The sequence below is a fragment of the Mirounga leonina genome, unplaced genomic scaffold (assembly GCF_011800145.1).
Source record: "Mirounga leonina isolate KUSES-001 unplaced genomic scaffold, KU_Mleo_1.0 Mir_153, whole genome shotgun sequence".
Lineage (NCBI taxonomy): Eukaryota > Metazoa > Chordata > Mammalia > Carnivora > Phocidae > Mirounga > Mirounga leonina.
In genome coordinates, this window is record NW_023270387.1 from 29,012,523 (window position 1) to 29,032,786 (window position 20,264).

A 20,264-nucleotide genomic window follows, 5' to 3' on the forward strand; every position below is an offset into this window, starting at 1 on the left:
GGGAACGGATGGCAAGCTGTCCGCACTCCACTGACGGCGCTCCACGACTATTAGCTGTCACGACCGATGCCAGAGCCAGCCTCCGGCTGACCAGAGGGGCAGAGAGGGCCAGCTGAGCTCACTGCAACGCCCGCACTCCGCTCTGCAGTGCCCGGGCTGCGGCCCCACAGAGGCCTGGCGGGGTTGCGAGTCTCCCAAGGGGTGGGCGTGGGGGCGGATCAGCGGAGGGGAGGGAGGGTACTGCGGGAAGGACGCGCTTGGCTGGGGGTGGAGGCCATTTTGCTGCGGGGGGGTGGGGGTGCGGGTGTGAGGGAGGATCTGCCCCAGGCGGGTGGGGAGCAGGTCAGCGGAGACTGGGGCCCGTCGGGGGCGGGGTGGTGCACGGGGGTGGGGGCGGGCCAGTCTGCGGTGGGGGGAGGGCTCGGGGAGGTGGGAGGTTTTCTCCGGCCGAGGCTCTCCGGGGCGGAGCACAGAGCCGGTTTGTACCCCGCTCTGTCCGCCGCCTGGCGGCTGCTACCGACCCACCGCTGCCAAGTTGGCGGAGGAGCAGTCGGGCGCAGGGTGAGGTCGGGTAACCGCCTGCCCTTCCGGCCCTCTACTTTGGCTGGGACCCACTCAGGGCGCCCACCGGAGCGCCCACGCCCGCAACAGCCTCGGGACCTCCCCGCCCCTCCCGCACTGTGGCCTCTCCCAGCTCTGGGCCCACCCGGCAGCCCCGAACCGCGTCAACCCAGACGGCCCCTCGGGTTTCCTCACTTTCTGGAATTTATCTCTAGGCCCTCCGTTCAGGTTCCCTCGAGGTTCCGCTTTGTCCCTTCTGTCTTCTCCCCGGAAATCTCTGAGCGTCCTCTGATCTCAGTCGGTCTCCCGGACTCTTCACGCCCACAGTGAGGAGCTGAGTGGTGCCCAGGGGTCTGCCTCCTCTAATCCCAGGGCCCCATTCTGTTTTCCATCCTGTTTCCCTACAGAAAACTGTTGCTTTCTACCCTCCCAACTCTGCCTAAGGGAATACTCTTGAAGCCCGTGGTAAAGCTGAAGCTTATGAGGCGACGCAGATGTTTTACTGATTCTGGCAACTCCTGTGTTTGTTCGGAAAACATGAGCTGAGCTCTTGCTGCGATTCAGGGCCTGCTCTGGGTAGTGAGGACACAGCCACGCCCCATGCAGAGTGCTTCCCCCTCCTAGAAGCTGTGCAGCGCCCAGATGGTGCTAGGCCCAACTGGTTCTGCCTACCTCGGACTCAGAACTTTTGATACATGAAGGAAAGAGCATTTGCCCCCCGGTGAGCAGCATAAAGAAGATCACTGGCCACACAAACGCTGGGTGTGTTCTGGGAGCTAATTAGATGACATCCTACAGTAGCAGAGAAATAGAAAATTGGGTTGGGGATAGAAATTGGGACCCTGCTACAGAGAAAGTCCCTCTACATTCCAGCGAGTGTTCTCTGCTAAGCAGCAAATTATTAGGGTTCACTCCTTAGTAGTAGAAGGTCTCCCACAAATTTCCCAGAGGTTATCTTCTCTTCCGTGAAACTTACGGGACTGAGGCCAGATCTTCTCTAAAATGTAACTGGTGTCAGAAAATCCAGTTGCTATCAGGAGGCTCTTCGTTGCAGCTGCCCTCCCTCCAATCTGTCGTGAGTCCAGGTGGTGCAGAAGCCAAGGGACAGCCATGCAGAATCCTGCCTTCCAGTGAGGCCACGTCTGTGCTCCTCACCCACCTCCACAGGCAAGACCTCACTCAGCTCCCACCTCCTTCTCTGCCTCCAGGGTGTCTGACTTCAGTTCTATCCTCTCTGTTTAGCATGCTGACCTTCTTATTGAGACCTGTGGGCATCCTGTACCTGTCTTCAGGGTTACTGGTAATAGCTCAATTTGGAGGAGACTTCTCACCCAGGTATGTTTGGGAAGGGTTGGGAACTTTCTGTTTGCACTGGAGGAGAGCCTAGGGCCCCTGAAGGAAAGGCCTTTCTGATTTGCCCAAACCGTGTGCCACATGGGTTACATCTTTAGGACTTCACACATCTCCCTTGTCCTTGCAGGATGAATCAGGTTTTCTTGACTCCCTCCCGCATGGTGAATCGCAATGTGGGTCTGAAAGTTGAAGGCTCAAGCTTCACACTAGATGGCTCTCCTTTCCTGATCATAGCAGGTACTATTCACTATTTCCGGGTGCCCAGGGAGTACTGGAGGGACCGCTTGCTGAAGCTGAAGGCCTGTGGTTTCAACACCCTCACCACGTGAGTGCTGGCACCTACGTAATGAGTTCAAGAATTTATAGTCTGAATTTCTAGCTCAGACTTTATTAGACCAGTCTAGAGGTTGACCCTTTTAGTATTTTCTTCATTGTTCTTAGGATGTCCGAGTCTCCATTTGATATCTCCAGAATATCCATCCTGTGGATAGAGCCTGCACTGAGGGCTTTGAAAGGCCTCCCTCTAAACAGGGTCACGGTGGCCTGCATGCAAAAGTCTAACTTCCAGAGGCAGTGGCCAGTACAGATGGATGTAGGTCAGTGGTCCCTAACTACTCTCCTCCTTGGATATCCTCACTTGCTAGCCGAGTCATAGCCCCAGTGATGAGTCCTAGGAGAGAATACTGTTCTAGAAGATTTTGTCTTTGAAGAAAGGTTTCATTGAGAGCCAGGCCTGGCAAGTAATAAAATTATCCTCATTCTACAAGCTGAAATTAACAAAAATTAGTAATTTCTTTCTAGGCTTCAAAACTTGGAAACTGCTTATCCATTATTGTTTTGATACCAGTTTTAGCTGTGTTCTCTTTTTGAGTGGTTGGGTTTTTTTTGTTTTTTTGTTTTTTTGTTTTTTTTTTTAAAGATTTTATTTATTTATTTGGGAGAGAAAGAATGAGACAGAGAGAGCATGAGAGGGAGGAGGGTCAGAGGGAGAAACAGACTCCCCGCCGAGCAGGGAGCCCGATGTGGGACTCGATCCCAGGACTCCAGGATCATGACCTGAGCTGAAGGCAGTCGCTTAACCAACTGAGCCACCCAGGTGCCCTGTTTTTTGTGTTTTTTTTTAAGATTTTATTTATTTATTTGACAGAGAGATAGAGAGAGAGCACAAGTAGGCAGAGTGACAGGCAGAGGGAGAGGGAGAAGCAGGCTCTCCACTGAGCAGGGAGCCGGACGTGGGGCTCGATCCCAGGCCCCAGAATCATGACCCGAGCAGAAGGCAGTTGCTTAACTGATTGAGCCACCCAGGCACCCCTGAGTGGTTGGTTTTTAAAATGTAGGTTTAGAAGAAAAAATATTTAATTGGAATTTGATTTGGTGAATGATGGGAGTGATATTTAAAAGCATTTGCCCTCTAAACTGTCATAATGCCTTTTATACATCACATTATTCCCCCTTTTTTTTCTTATTATTTTGTTCCTTAATATAGCCGTGATTCACACACATTGAAATTTTATAAACTATTAAAAACTTAAACACAGTTGTAGTCTAAATAAGACAGGTACATTTTTGTTTGTTTTTAGCACTGTTGTTTAGAAAAGTAAAAAGTGTCACCCTTATTTCATAAGCTGTAAGATAGTCTAAGTCTCTCAAAAAGGAAGAGAACATTGTCACAGAATGCATGCAGCCTTATACATTGAACACATTTAGCATATAAAGACTGCATTGTCTTTTTAAAAAAATTTTATTTAAATTCAATTAGCCAACACATAGTACATCATTAGTTTCAGATGTAGTGTTCAATAATTCATCAGTTGCATATAACACCCAGTGCTTGTCACATGACAGGCCCTCTTTAATGCCCATCACGCAGTTCCCTTATCCCCCCACCCACCTTCCCTTCCACAACCCTCAGTTTGTTTCCCACAGTTAAGAGTCTCTCATGGTTTTTCTTCCTGATTTCTTCCCATTCAGTTTTCCTTTCCTTCCCTTACGGTCCTCTGCACTGTTTCTTGTATTCCACATATGAGTGAAAGCATATGATAATTGTTTTTCTCTGATTTAATTCTTTTACTTAGCATAATACCTCCAGTTCCATCCACATCGATGTAAATGGTAAATATCCATCCTTTCTGATGGCTAAGTAATATTCCATTGTATATATGAACCACATCTTCTTTATCCATTCATCTGTTGAAGGACATCATGGCTCTTTCCACAGTTTGGCCATTATGGACATTGCTGCTAGGAACATTGGGGTGCAGTTACCCTTTTGTTTCACTACATCTGTATCTTTGGGCTAAATACCCAGTAGTGCCATTGCTGGGTCATAGGGTAGCTCTATTTTTAACTTCTTGAGAACCTCCATGCTGTTTTCCAGAGTGGCTGTACCAGCTTGCATTCCCACCAACAGTGTAAGAGGGTCCTCACCAACATTTGTTGTTTCCTGACTTGTTAATTTTAGCCATTCTGATTGGTGTAAGTTGGTATCTCATTGTGGTTTTGATTTGTATTTCCCTGATGCCAAGTGAACATTTCTTCATGTGTCTGTTGGTCATTTGTATGTCTTCTTTGGAGAAATGTCTGTTCATGTCTTCTGCCCATTTCTTAACTGGATTATTTGTTTTTCTGGGTGTTGAGTTTGATAAGTTTTTTATAGATCTTGGATACTAACTAGCCTTTTATCTGATATGTCATTGGCAAATATCTTCTCCCATTCCATAGGTTGTCTTTTAGTTTTGTTGGTTGTTTTCTTTGCTGTGCACAAGGTTTTTACCTTGATGAAGTCCCAAGAGTTCATTTTTGCTTTTGTTTCCTTTGCCTTTGGAGACGTGCCTAGCAAGAAGTTCCTGCGACCGAGGTTGAAGAGTTTGCTGCCTATGTTCTCCTCTAGGATTTTGATGGATTCCTGTCTCATATTTAGGTCTTTGATCCATTTTGAATTTATTTTTGTGTATGGTGTAAGAGAATGGCTCAATTTCATTGACTGCATTGTCTTTTAAAAAAAGAGTTATTAGATAAAAAAAAAAAAAAAAGAGTTATTAGAAATGAATCAGCCAGAGTCTTGCAGGGACAGACCTAGAGTGTGACAAAATCAGATTTGCTGACTTTCAGCAAGGGAGTGAGTTCTAGAGGAATGGTGGAGGAGGAGGAGAGACTTTGCAAGTTTAGGCCCCATGTGAAGGATTCTAAAGGGAGTTGAAGGAAAGCAGGGACAACTTCTGGATTGCTTGTTGTTTCCAGTGCAAGATTAGAAGAAGTAGGTTTAGCCAGGGTTGGGTACTGGCATGAGGTAAGGGTAGTTTAGCAGTTAGGCCACCCTAGAAGTAAAAGGGTACAGCAGAGAGGATCTGGGGGTGTCATCGATGATAAAGCAATAGTCACTCAAAGAGGTGACATTTTATAACTGCTACACTGCCTTGGGAGCAGTAGTGTCTCCTTTTAACTTTTCAGGTGGTTTTAATCTGTGTCTATCTAATGGCAGGACTGGTTTTTCTTTTTCAATCAAGCTAATTTCCATTCTTGAAGTCTTGAACAGGTTTTCAGTCATTACAAATTTTTACTATGGATTCACAAAAACTTCACCTCAGTATCAGTAGATCTTGACCAGTGTTGGAGAATGCAATGATGAGTTTGATTTTCAGGCTATTATTGGTTACATTGTGTTATCTATTCATTCTTGTACTATAGTAACAGTTAACTTAATTATTTTATCTTTCTGTTTTAATTGTGCTTGTTTCCCCTTTTTCTAGATATGATAGCAGGTTTCTAGTTTTTTATTCTATTTTATTTTATTTTATTTATTTATTTTTTAAAGATTTTATTTATTTATTTGACAGAGAGAGACACTGTGAGAGAGGGAACACAAGCAGGGGGAGTGGGAGAGGGAGAAGCAGGCTTCCTGCAGAGCAGGGAGCCCAATGTGGGGCTCGATCCCAGGACCCTGGGACCATGACCTGAGCCGAAGGCAGATGCTTAATGACTGAGCCACCCATGCGCCCCTTTTTTATTCCATTTTAGTATCTGTTAAGCTAGGCTGCTTTCTCAGCCTTTTATTGCCTGTGTTAAAGAATTATTTGCTTTGGTATTCCTAAGCAATATTGTCTTTTTTTGGAATGATGGAGTGTCTATTTCCTTTCTTCTATTAGCTTGAGAGATATATACTCTTTTACTGGAAGCTCAAGGGTTTATAATATTCATATTTGATTTTTCAACAACTAATTCTTTCTTGTACTTTTACCCACTTTATAATGTAAAGAAATTAGAATGCTTTGTCTCTAGTTATTTCTCTCTTAATTTGTATGCTATTGTTATGTATTTTAATTCTAAATAACAAGACTATTATTGTTCTGGAAACTTTCTTTCTGCATGAAGAACACATTTTTTAATTTTCTGTAGTGTAGATTTGCTGGTGACAAAGTTCTCAGCTTTTGTTTATCTGAAATGTCTTAATTTTCCTTTTATTTGTGAGGAATGTTTTCACTGGTATAGAATTCTAGGTTGGCAGGTGTTTTAGCATTTTGAAGATAATGCCACTGCCTTCTGGTTTTCAGTCTCCATTGTAAAGTCAGCTCTCCGTTTAACTGATACTCTCTAGAGGGCCGTGTATCCTTTTCTGTAGTTGCTTTGAGGACTTGAAGGCTTTCCTTTGTTTTTTCTTTTCAAATAGATATTCTTTTTATTATTATTATTATTATGTTATGTTAATCACCATACATCATTAGTTTTTGATGTAGTATTCCATGTTTCATTGTTTGCGTATAACACCCAGTGCTCCATGCAGAATGTGCCCTCTTTAATACCCATCACCAGGCTAACCCATCCCCCCACCCCCCACCCCTCTAGAAACCTCAGTTTGTTTCTCAGAGTCCATCGTCTCTCACGGTTCGTCTCCCCCTCCAATTTCCCCCCCTTCATTCTTCCCCTACTGTTATCTTCTTCTTCTTTTTTTTTAACATATAATGTATTATTTGCTTCAGAGGTACAGGTCTGTGATTCAAGTCTTACACAATTCACAGTGCTCACCATAGCACATACCCTCCCAATGTCTATCACCCAGCCACCCCATCCCTCCCACCCCCCACCACTCCAGCAACCCTCAGTTTGTTTCCTGAGATTAAAAATTCCTCATATCGGGGTGCCTGGGTGGCTCAGTCGTTAAGCGTCTGCCTTCGGCTCAGGTCATGATCCCGGGGTCCTGGGATCAAGCCCTGCGTCGGGCTCCCTGCTCTGCGGGGAGTCTGCTTCTCCCTCTCTCACTCCCCCTGCTTGTGTTCTCTTTCTGGCTGTCTCTCTCTGTCAAATAAATAAAATCTTTAAAAAAAATTTAAAAATAAATAAAAAATAAAAATTCCTCATATCAGTGACGTCATATGATACATGTCTTTCTCTGATTGACTTATTTCACTCAGCATAATACCCTCCAGTTCCATCCAGGTCGTTGCAAATGGCAAGATTTCATTCCTTTTGATGGCTGCATAATATTCCATTGTATATATATACCACCTCTTCTTTATCCATTCATCTGTCGATGGACATCTAGGCTCTTTCCACAGTTTGGCTATTGTAGACATTGCTGCTATAAACATCGGGGTGCACGTACCCCTTTGGATCCCTACATTTGTATCCTTGGGGTAAATACCCAGTAGTGCAATTGCTGGATCATATGGTAGCTCTATTTTCCAACTTTTTGAGGAACCTCCATACTGCTTTCCAGAGTGGCTGCACCAGCTTGCATTGCCGCCAACAGTATAAGAGGGTTTCCCTTTCTCCACATCCCCGCCAACATCTGTCGTTTCCTGACGTTAATTTTAGCCATTCTGACTGGTCTGAGGTGGTATCTCTTTGAGGTTTTGATTTGGATTTCCCTGATGCCGAGCAATGTTGAGCACTTTTTCATGTGTCTGTTGGCCATTTGGATGTCTTCTTTGGAAAAATGTCTGTTCATGTCTTCTGCCCATTTCTTGATTGGATCATTTGTTCTTTGAGTGTTGAGTTTAAGAAGTTCTTTGTAGATTTTGGATACTAGCCCTTTATCTGATATGTCATTTGCAAATACCTTCTCCCATTCTGTCGGTTGTCTTTTGGTTTTGTTGACTGTTTCTTTTGCTGTGCAAAAGCTTTTTATCTTGATGAAGTCCCAATAGTTCATTTTTGCCCTTGCTTCCTTTGCCTCTGGCGATGTGTCTAGGAAGAAGTTGCTGCGGCTGAGGTCAAAGAGGTTGCTGCCTGTGTTCTCCTTTAGGATTTTGATGGACTCCTGTCTCACATTTAGGTCTTTCAACAACTTTGAGTCTGTTTTTGTGTGTGGTGTAAGGAAATGGTCCAGTTTCATTCTTCTGCATGTGGCTGTCCAATTTTCCCAACACCATTTGTTGAAGAGACTGTGTTTTCCATTGGACAGTTCTTCCTGCTTTATCAAAGATTAGTTGACCATAGAGTTGAGGGTCCATTTCTGGGCTCTCTATTCTGTTCCATTGATCTATGTGTCTGTTTTTGTGCCAGTACCATACTGTCTTGATGATGACAGCTTTGTAATAGAGCTTGAAGTCCGGAATTGTGATGCCGCCAGCTTTGCTTTTCTTTTTCAACATTCCTCTGGCTACTCGGGGTCTTTTCTGGTTCCATACAAATTATAGGATTATTTGTTCCATTACTTTGAAAGAAGTTGATGGTATTTTGATAGGGATTGCATTAAATGTGTAGATTGCTCTAGGTAGCATTGACATCTTCACAGTATTTGTTCTTCCAATCCATGAGCATGGAACGTTTTTCCATTTCTTTGTGTCTTCCTCAATGTCTTTCATGAGTATTTTATAGTTTTCTGAGTACAGATTTCTTTGCCTCTTTGGTTAGATTTATTCCTAGGTATCTTATGGTTTTGGGTGCAATTGTAAATGGGATCAACTCCCTAATTTCTCTTTCTTCTGTCTTGTTGTTGGTGTATAGGAATGCCACTGATTCCTGTGCACTGATTTTATATCCTGCCACTTTACTGAATTCCTGTATGAGTTCTGGCAGTTTTGGGGTGGAGTCTTTTGGGTTTTCCACATAAAGTATATCATCTGCAAACAGTGAGAGTTTGATTTTTTCTTGGACAATTTGGATGCATTTTATTTCTTTTTGTTGTCTGATTGCTGTGGCTAAGACTTTTAATACTGTGTTGAATAGCAGTGGTGATAGTGGACATCCCTGCCGTGTTCCTGACCTTAGAGGAAAAGCTCTCAGTTTTTCCCCATTGAAGATGATATTTGCTGTGGGTTTTTCATAGATGGCTTTTATGATATTGAGGTATGTACCCTCTATGCCTATACTCTGAAGAGTTTTGATCACGAAAGGATGCTGTACTTTGTCAAATGCTTTTTCTGCATCTATTGAGAGGATCATATGGTTCTTGTTCTTTCTTTTATTAATGTATTGTATCATGTTGATTGATTTGCAGATGTTGAACCAAACTTGCAGCCCAGGGATAAATCCCACTTGGTTGTGGTGAATAATCCTTTTAATGGACTGTTGGATCCTATTGGCTAGAATTTTGGTGAGAATTTTGCATCCATATTCATCAGGGATATTGGTCTGTAATTCTCCTTTTTGATGGGGTCTTTGTCTGGTTTTGGGATCAAGGTAATGGTGGCCTCATAAGACGAGTTTGGAAGTTTCCTTCCATTTCTATTTTCTGGAAAAGTTTCAGAAAAATAGGTATTAATTCTTCTTGAAATGTTTGGTAGAATTCCCCTGGGAAGCCATCTGGCCCTGGGCTTTTGTTTGTTGGGAGATTTTTGATGACTGCTTCAATTTCCTTAGTGGTTTAGGTCTGTTCAGGTTTTCTATATCTTCCTGGTTCAGTTTTGGTAGTTCATATAACTCTAGGAATGCATCTATTATTTCTTCCAGATTATCTAATTTGCTGGCATAGAGTTGCTCATAATATGTTCTTATAATTGTTTGTATTTCTTTGGTGTTGGTTGTGATCTCCCCTCTTTCATTCATGATTTTGTTGATGTGGGTCATTTCTCTATTCTTTTTGATAAGTCTGGCTAGGGGTTTATCAATCTTATTAATTCTTTCAAAGAACCAGCTCCTAGTTTTGTTGATCTGTTCTACTGTTCTTTTAGTTTCTATTTCATTGATTTCTGCTCTGATCTTTATTATTTCTCTTCTCTTGCTGGGTTTAGGCTTTATTTGTTGTTCTTTCTTCAGCTCCTTTAGGTGTAGGGTTAGGTTGTGTATTTGAGACCTTTCTTGTTTCTTGAGAAAGGCTTGTATTGCTATATACTTTCCTCTTAGGACTGCCTTTGCTGCATCCCAAAGATTTTGAACAGTTGTGTTTTCATTTTCATTGGTTTCCATGAATTTTTTAAATTCTTCTTTAATTTCCTGGTTGACCCATTCATTCTTCAGTAGGATGCTCTTTAGCCTCCATGTATTTGAGTTCTTTCTGACTTTCCTCTTGTGATTGAGTTCTAGTTTCAAAGCACTGTGGTCTGAAAATATGCAGGGAATGATCCCAATCTTTTGGTACTGGTTGAGGCCTGATTTGTGCCCTAGGATGTGATCTATTCTGGAGAATGTTCCATGGGCACTAGAGAAGAATATGTATTCTGTTGCTTTGGGGTGGAATGTTCTGAATATGTCTGTGAAGTCCATTTGGTCCAGTGTGTCACTTAAAGTCTTTATTTCCTTGTTGATCTTTTGCTTAGATGATCTGTCCATTTCAGTGAGGGGGGGTGTTAAAGTCCCCCACTATTATTGTATTGTTGTCAATGTGTTTCTTTGCTTTTGTTATTAACTGCCTTATATAATTGGCTGCTCCCATGTTAGGGGCATAGATATTTACAATTGTTAGATCTTCTCGTTGGATAGACCCTTTAAGTAGGATATAGTGTCCTTCCTCATCTCTTATTACAGTCTTTGGTTTAAAATCTAATTTGTCTGATATAAGGGCTGCCACCCCAGCTTTCTTTTGGTGTCCATTAGCATGGTAAATGGTTTTCCACCCCCTCACTTTCAATCTGGGGGTTTCTTTGGGTCTAAAATGAGTCTCTTGCAGACAGCATATCAATGGGTCTTGTTTTTTAATCCAATCTGATAGCCTGTGTCTTTTGATTGGGGCATTTAGCCCATTTACATTCAGGGTAACTATTGAAAGATAGGAATTTAGTGCCATTGTATTGCCTGTAAGGTGACTGTTACTGTATATTGTCTGTGTTCCTTTCTGGTTTATGTTGCTTTTAGGCTCTCTCTTTGCTTAGAGGACCCCTTTCAATATTTCTTGTAGGGCTGGTTTCGTGTTTGCAAATTCTTTAAGTTTTTGTTTGTCCTGGAAGCTTTTTATCTCTCCTTCTGTTTTCAGTGACAGCCTAGCTGGATATAGTATTCTTGGCTGCATATTTTTCTCATTTAGTGTTCTGAATATATCATTGCCAGTCCTTTCTGGCCTGCCAGGTCTCTGTGGATAGGTCTGTTGCCAATCTAATATTTCTACCATTGTAGGTTAACAGATCTCTTCTCCTGAGCTGCTTTCAGGATTTTCTCTTTGTCTCTGAGACTTGTAAGTTTTACTTACTTTACTTACTAACTTTACTTAGGGGTGTTGACCTATTTTTATTGATTTTGAGAGAGGTTCTCTGTGCCTCCTGGATTTTGATGCCTGTTTCCTTCCCCAAATTAGGGAAGTTCTCTGTTATAATTTGCTCCAATATACCTTCTGCCCCCTCTCTCTTTCTTCTTCTTCTGGGATCCCAATTATTCTAATATTGTTTCATCTTATGGTATCACTTAGCTCTCAAATTCTGCCCTCGTGATCTAGTAGTTGTTTATCTTTTTCTCAGCTTCTTGATTTTCCATCATTTGGTCTTCTATATCACTGATTCTCTCTTCTGCCTCATTTATCCTAGCAGTTAGTGCCCCCATTTTTGATTGCACCTCATTAATAGCCTTTTTGATTTCAACTTGGTTAGATTTTAGTTCTTTTATTTCTCCAGAGAGGGTTTCTCTAATAACTTCCATGCCTTTTTCAAGCCCAACCAGTATCTTTAAGATCATTCTGAACTCTAGTTCCGACATCTTACTAACGTCCGTATCGATTACATCCCTGGCAGTCAGTACTGCCTCTTTTTCTTTTTTTTTGAGGTGATTTTTTCCATCTTGTCATTTTGTTCAGAGGAGAATAGACAAATGAGAGAACAAAATGCTAACAGGGTAACAATGACCCCAGAAAAATACACACTAAACAAATCAGAAAAGACCTGAAATGGGGAAAAGAAAGGGTAAGAAAGAAAAAAGAAAAAGAAAAAGATAAAAACAAACAAACAAAAACTAAACCGAACAAAAAAGACAGAATATGATCAAATATGAATAGGCTGGTGCATAGATCAGTGCCACACACTAGATTTTGGGCATATTTTGGTCTGTTAGAAGAAAGTGCCTCCCAAAATTTTAAAGAAAGAAAAACTTATATATGTACAAAAATAAGGGTTAATATGATGAAGGGTTGGAATATGACTGTAAAGATGAAAATTATAAAATACTTTATAAAAGGAATTGATAAGAAGTTGGTTGAAAAAAAGAAAGAAGAGGATTTAAAAAAAAAGGGAGAGAATGTGATCAGGCAGCAGACTAGAACAAAGCCATACACTAGAGATTTACGGTGTATTTTGATCTGTTAGAAGAAACTGTATCCCAAAATTTTAAAGAGAGAACAACTTATATATATATACCAAAAATAAGGTTAACTGCTATGAAGGGATAGAATATGACTGTAAAAATGAAAAATAAAAAAGAGTTTTTAAAAAAGGGATTGATAAGCTGTTGGTCAAAAAAGAGAAAAAGAAAAATTCAAAAAAAAAAAAAGAAAAAGAAAGTTAAAAAAAAATTAACTTTGAAAGACTAAAGAATCATGGTAAAAAAGCCATGGATTCTATGTGCAGTATTCCCCTACCGCTGGAGTTCTGCTGTTCTCATTGATGGTAAACTTGGTCTTGGCTGGCTGTTCTCACTGGTCTTCTGGGGGAGGGGCTTGTTGCCATGGTTCCCAAATGTCTCTGCTGGAGGTGGAATTGCCCTGCCCTTGCCAGGTCCGGGCTATGTAATCTGCTCGGGTTTGCTCTCGGGAGCTTTTGTTCTCTGCAAGCTTCCCGTATGCTTTGGAGGACGAGAGTGAAAATGGCAGCCTCCCAATCTGTGCCCCAGAGGAGCCGAGAACTTGGAGCCCCGCTCCTCAGTGAGCCCCCAGAGAAAAGCAGTCAGTCACTCCCATCTCCCCGGTCTCCGGCCGCACTCCGTGCTCACCTGGCCTGTGACTGAGCATTTCTGTCTCTGGCACCCGACCCTGTGTGGAGTCTCCAAACCCAGCAGATCCCTGTGGTGCGCTCCCGCGCCGCTCCTCCTGGGGGAGGAAGGGGAGTCTCCCTGGATCTGCCACTTGTTGGGTCCCTGCTGGAGGAGCAGTGGCCCGACTGTGCGGCGGATCACAGTTTATGGCCACCCTGAGCTGAGAGCCCGCGCCTCGGCTCCGTCTCTGTAGCCGGCTTCCCCGCTCCGATCCCTGGGAGCTCTGCTGCATTCAGGCACCCCCGGTCTTTCTGTGACCCCGAGGGTCCTGCGACCACACTGTCCCGTGAGGGTTCCACCCCCTGCTTAGCCACTGGAGTGATGTCCCTCAGCAGAGCCGACTTCTAAATGTTCCAATTTTGTGCTCCGCTGCTCTATCACTTGCCAGAAGTGGCCGATGGAGGCCCCCTCCTCCGCTGTCTATCCTCCCGAATATCACCTCGGATTCACTTCTCTGCATGTCCTACCTTCCAGAAGGTGGTCGTTTTTTTTTTTTTCAGAGAGTTGTTGCTATTCTTTTCTTCGATTTCCTGTTGAGTTTGTAGGTGTTCAGAATGGTTTGATCCCTATCCAGCTGAATTCCTGGGACCAGACGAAATCCAGGTCTCCTACTCCTGCACCATCTTGCTCCTCCCCCAGTGGTTTGTCTTCTTATTGTCTTGACAATGTCTTTTGCATAGCGTATGTTTTTAATTTTAATGAAGTTCAATTTAATTATGTCATGCAATGTGCTAGTATTGTACCTAAAAAGTCATTGCCAAACCCAGAGTTATCTAGATTTTCTTCTATGTTATCTTCTAGAAGGTTTATAGTTTTACACTTTACATTGAAGTCTATGATCCATTTTGAGTTCATTTTTTGAAGGGAGTTAAAACTATGTCTACATCATTTTTGTGTGTGTCCGTGTGGATGTCCTGTTGTTGCAGCACCATTTTTTAAAAAGACTATTTTTTTTCTTTACTGTATTGCATTTGCTCCTTTGTCAGATATAAGTGGACTGTATTTGTGTGGATATATTTCTATGCTCACTGTTCAGTTTCCTTGATCTATTTGTCTATTCTTTCATCAGTGCCACACTGTCTTGATTGCTGTAGCTTCATGATGAGTTTTGAAGTTGGATAGTGTTATTTGTCCAATTGTTCATTGCTCTTATATAGGAAAATGATTGACTTTTGTATATTAACTTTGTTTTCTGAAATCTTGCTATTGATCGCTTAGTAGTTCCAAGAGGTTTTTTTTTTTTTTTGTCTTTTGAATTTTTTTTTCAAAGATTTTATTTATTTATTTGTCAGAGAGAGAGAGAGAGAGAGAACATGCAGAAGCAGGGAGAGTGGCAGGCAGAGGGAGAAGCAGACTCCTGGCTGATAAAGGAGCCTGATGCAGGACTTGATCCCAGGACCCTGAGATCAGGACCTGAGCTGAAGGCAGCTTGCCTTGTCCCTAATCTTAGCAGAGAAGCTTCTGGTTTCTTATAATGAAGTTTGTTGTTAGCTGTAGGTTTTCTATAGCTATTCTTTATGAAGTTGAGGCAGTTCTCTTTTCCTAGTTTACTGAGAATTTTTTGTCATGAATGGGTGTTGGATTTTCTCAAATGCTTTTTATGCATCTATTGATAAAATTATGTGATTATTTCTCTTCTATAGCCTGTTGATGTGATGTATTATATTAATAATTATTCTATTCAGGTCTTTAGTTGACTGGATGAGGCCTATCCCATTAGGGAGGGCAATCCATGTTACTCAGTCTACTAGTTCAAATGTTAATCTTCTCCAGAAACACTCATACACCGTTTGACCATGTGTCAGACCACCTGATTGCCCAGTCAAGTCAACATGTAGAATTAACCATTACATCAGCTGTCTCTCACTCTAGTTTTTGGGGCAGTAGTTTTCCCTGTGACCTCTCTTCTCTGATAGATAAGAAGAGTTGTTGATTTTCAACAGCTTCTAGGTCTCAGCTTTGTTCTTGTGAGGATGGGAGTGACAACTTCTAAGCTCTTTACCTCTTGGATTAGAAAGTGGAAGTCTTTTTGATGCCTTCTGTCAGTTAATGAAAAATTTGCTTTCTCTTGTTTTCCTCATTAAGAGGTTTGGCCCAAATTACCTACTACCTTTCTGGTAGTAAATATTCTCGATTCCTTTTTCCCCTATTCTTCTTCATTTTAGTTTTTATTTTAAAGTAATATTTGATTAAAGTTTAACATGTACTTAGTATATAAGGGTTTGGCTCAATAAATTTTGATAAAGTGAACATACTCCTGTAACCAACCTCCAAAGCCTTGTAGTACTCCAGCATCTCAGAAGCTCTCCCATCCCCCTTACAGTCATGTCCTCCCTCCAAAAGATAACTACTACTCATTATTCTAACACATAGATTACCTTGGCCTGTTTTTGAACTTTATTTAAATGGAATCATACAATATGTACTCTGTTGTATCTGCTATCTTTTGTTCAAGATTATGTTTATGATATTCATCCTTATTATCACGTTTTAGCTTGTTCATTCTCATAACTATGGAATTCCACTGATAATCATACCAAAATATATTTGTTTTGTCAATAGACATTTAGATATTTTCAGTTTTTAGCTATTAGAAATAGTGGGGCCAGGAACAATCTCGTATTTGTCTTTTGGTGAGAATACGTAAACATTTCTGTTGGCTATACATCTAGGAATGAATATGATGGACAATGGGGTAGGTGTATGTTTAGTTTTAGTAAATATTGTCAACTCGTTTTCCACAAATTCCAAAGACATTCCAAAATCAGTGCCATTATGTAAATACATATTGTTTTGCAACCATCTCCTCTGTCAATATCCAGAACTTTTTCATTATCCCATACTACTCTATTAAAAAATAACTTCTCATTCTTTTCTCCCTTCATTCCCTGGTAACCACTGTTCTATTTTCTGTCTCTGTGAATTTGATTTTTTTAGGTACCTCATATACATGGAATCATATAATATTTGTCCTTTTATGTCTGGCTTATTTCACTTCACGTAATGTGCAAGGTGCATTTACGCTATAGCATGTATCAAATTTCATTCCTTTCTAAGGTTGAATAATATTCCATGGTATGTACTATATTTTGTTTATCCATTCATATGTGGATAGGCACTTGGATTATTTCTGCCTTTTGGCTATTGTGAACAATGCTGCTATGAACATTGGTGTATAAATATCTATTTGAGTTCCTGATTTCCGTTCTTTTATGTATGTACCCAGAAGTGGAATTGCTTGCTCGAATTATAATTCTATTTTAAATTATTTGAGGAATGCTCATGTTTTTTTACAGGAACTGCACTGTTTTACATTCCTACCAAAAATGCACAAGCATTCCATCCTAATGATGTAGAGTGGTATCTTTGTTTGTTTGTTTGTTTGTTATGTTAATCACCATACATGGAATGGTATCTCTTTTTTGTGATTTGGATTTACATTTCCCTACTGATTAGTGGTGCTGAGAATCTTTTTATGTATTTATTGGCCATTTACATATCATTTTTGAAGAAATATCTATTCAAATACTTACCTTTTGCCCATTTTTGAATTGGGTAGTTATTGTTGAGTTGTAGAAATTCTTCATATATTCTGGATATTGATACCTTATCAGATATGTGATTGCAAATATTTTCTTCTATTCTGTGAATTATACTGTTGAAAGTGTCCTTTGATGCACAAAAGTTTTAAATTTTCATGAAGTTCAATTTGTTTGTTTTTCCTTTTCTTGCCTGTACCTTCATTGTCATATCCAAGAAATTATTGCCATATCCAATGTCATGAAGCTTTTCCCCAATGTTTTTTTTCTCAGAGTTTTATAGTTTTAGTTCCCAGACTGTGAACTTTGTGAGGGCAGGAATTTTTTTGTCTGTTTTGATGATCTTTGGTGCTCATAATAGTACCTGGAACATAGTAAGTGCTCAGAAATTTCTGAATGACTTCTGTGTGTTTCTCTTTTTTTCAGTTATTATATTAATTTTATAAAATGAGCTTACTTTAATTTGACATATATTACACAGCATGGCATCTTGGAATTTGATTCTTATAACTGAGAAAATAATTCACTAAAAACATCATTTTTGATGATGGTGTTGGTACAAGGGTTTGAATATTTAGAGTTATTGTAGTTTTCTTCTATACTTTCTAATTTAATAAAATTTTATACTTTTATTCAAATAGGAAATTTCTATTTTTTAACAACTAGAGAGTTCCATATTTCTTTGTATACAATTTTGGCATTATATTCTATAAGCTATTTTAATATTCTTTACCATAATAGTTCTATTTCTCTTTAATTTCCAGTTTTTCATGCATTATTTTTCTGTTTTTTAAATCATTCTTAGCTTTATTGAGGTATGATTGACAAATTAAATTGTACTTGATAATTTATTTATTTATTTATTTGCACAGCATAGTGAATTTTAATGTTCTGCCTTTGGTGGGGAGAGGTTACACTCTCCACTTTTGGAGACAATCTATAGGTTATCTGGCACTTTGGTACAGAAAGGATTTGGTCCCATATCTTACTGGCTTAGGACACTGAAAGGCACATAAAGTTGGTGGCTCAGACTCCTGTGTGTTGGAGTGGAGCAGGAGGTGGACAGGGAGATAATTTATGATGGATGAGCAGAATTTGGATGTGGGCTCAAGTTCTTGTTCACAGAGGTGGTTTGTCCTGGGTGGATGCTGGGGCAGCTGAAGGCACCTTTAGTGCTCAGGCTGGGTAAATGCTGCTGTGGTGGTTCTCATCTGCCCAACCCACCAGCTCATTGCCCTGGAACCACAGCTGGATCTCTCTTCCACAGAGTTTCTGGTGCGAATGACACTCTTGCTGATGTGGACAATAAAGTCTCCACAGTGGTGCCAGGGGTGGCCTTAACTGAGTTGGTGCGGACCATGTTGGGGCCTTCCTAGAGCATGGCATTGCAGGCCATGATCACTATGGGGCCAAGCTCCTGTAGCTGTTGAGGGCTAGGTAGAAGGGCTTCTTCTGCAGGTTGTAGGTCATGGTGGTGCTCAGCAAGGATGCTCTCTGGCACCTGCAGCATCTTTATCCCCAGCTTGAAACCCCTCCTCTTAAAGTCCTGGGTCCTTTCCCTGATGAGTTACTTCTGCACCCCATGTGGCTTCACTCTGACCAAAGTCCACTCTTAGATCCAGGATGACCCTCCTGAACTGGGGTGCACGAGTAAGCTCAAGCTGGGCAAGTGGGCCACACAGCTGCCCCATAGTGGGATGCAGCAGAAGAGGCCACCTGGGCCTCCTTGACACTGGCTGAGCACTGTGAGCAATACTCTCCTTGTTGTCGGAGTCCCCCTCCCCCAGAGGGAGCAACTGTAATATATTTAAAGTATACTATGTGATGATTTAATATATGTATACATTGTGAAACTATTCCAACCTATAATCCAGTTAATTAACACATCCATCAGCTCACATATTTATTTTTGTTTGTTTGTTTTGGTGAGAACACTTAATTCCTACTCCCTTAACAAATTTCAGGTACACAATATAGTATTATCAACCATAGTTACCATGTTATACATTAGATCCACAGACTTTATTCATCTTAAAATTGAAAGTTAGTATCCTTTTACCAATCTCTCCCCATTTCCCCCACCCCTCAGGCCCTGGAAGCCACCACTGTATACTGTTTCTATGAGTTCATTTTTTTTTTAAGATTTTATTTATTTATTAGAGAGAGATTGAGAGAGTGAGTGGGAGGAGGGGCAGAGGGAGAAGCAGACTCCCTGTGGAGCAGGGAGACCGACTTGGGACTCGATCCCAGGACTCCGGGATCATGACCTGAGCCGAAGGCAGATGCTTAACTGACTGAGCCATCCAGGTGCCCGTTTTATTTGTTTGTTTCTTTGTTTTGTTTTTTGTTTGTTTTTTAAGATTCCACATATAACTGATCCCATATGGTATTTGTCTTTTGCTGTCTGGCTTACTTCACTTAGCATAATGCCCTCCAGATTCATAAGGCTAAAAATTATTCCTGTGTATATGCATGTGTGTGTGTATAACATTTTCTCAATCCATTCATCTGTCATCAGACACTTAGGTTATTTCCATACCTTGGTTATTGTGAATAATGCTGCTATGAACATGGGAGTACAGATATTTCTTTGAGGTAATGATTTAATTTCCTTTGGATGTATACCCAGAAATAGGATTGCTGAATCATATGATAGCTCTATTTTAATTTTCAGAGGAACCTCCATACTGTTTAGAGTGGCTGAACCAACTTCTATTTCCACCAGCAGTGCCACAAGTATTCCTTTTTTTCCACATCCTTACCAACCTTTGTTATATCTTGTCTTTTTGATGATAGACATCCTAACAGCTGTGAGGTAGTATCTCATTGTGGTTTTGATTTGCATTTTTCTGGTGATTGGGGATGTTGAATACCCTTTCATGGACCTGTTGTACATTTGTACATCTTCTTTGGAAAAAATGTTTATACAGGTTCTTTGCCCATTTTTTAATTGGATTATTTGTTTTTTTGCTATTGAGTTGTATGAGTTCCTTGTATATTTTCGATGTTAACCCCTAATCAGCTTTGCAAATTTCATTAGATTTGCAGGTTTGCAAATATATTCTTCCATTCCATAGGTTGCCTTTTCATCTTGTTGCTGGTTTCCATAACTGTGTAGACCTTTTAGTTTGAAGTAGTCTTTCTTGTTTATTTTTGCTTTTGTTGCCTTGGCTTTTGGTGCCAAATTCAAAAAATCATTACCAAGGTTGATGTCAAGGAGCTTACCCTTGTTTTTTCCTAGGACTTCTAAACATTTATATCTGTAATCTATTTTGAGTTGATTTTTGTGTGGTGTAAGATAGAGGGTTAGTTCATTCATTTGCATATGGCTGTCTAGCTTTCCCAACACCATTTATTGCAGAGAGTCCTCATTGTATATTCTTGACTGTTTTGTCATAAATTAATTGACTATATGGGCATGCGTTTATTTCTGGGCTCTCTAAACTGTTCCATTGACCTATATGTCTGTTCTTTTTTTTTTTT

General features: G+C 40.8%; 1 protein-coding gene across 1 annotated transcript in view; it reads left to right on the forward strand.

Annotated features, from left to right (window-relative positions):
• The first annotated feature begins 534 nt into the window (after positions 1–534).
• LOC118013514 (beta-galactosidase-1-like protein 2) overlaps positions 535–20,264 on the forward strand; it is a 78,289-nt gene continuing 58,559 nt past the window's right edge. Inside the window, exons 1-2 of the mRNA XM_035009449.1 lie at positions 535–1,896; positions 2,042–2,239. Coding sequence (XP_034865340.1) covers positions 1,805–1,896; positions 2,042–2,239 — 290 coding nt within the window. The 5' untranslated portion in view covers positions 535–1,804. The remainder of the gene's footprint in view (positions 1,897–2,041; positions 2,240–20,264) is intronic.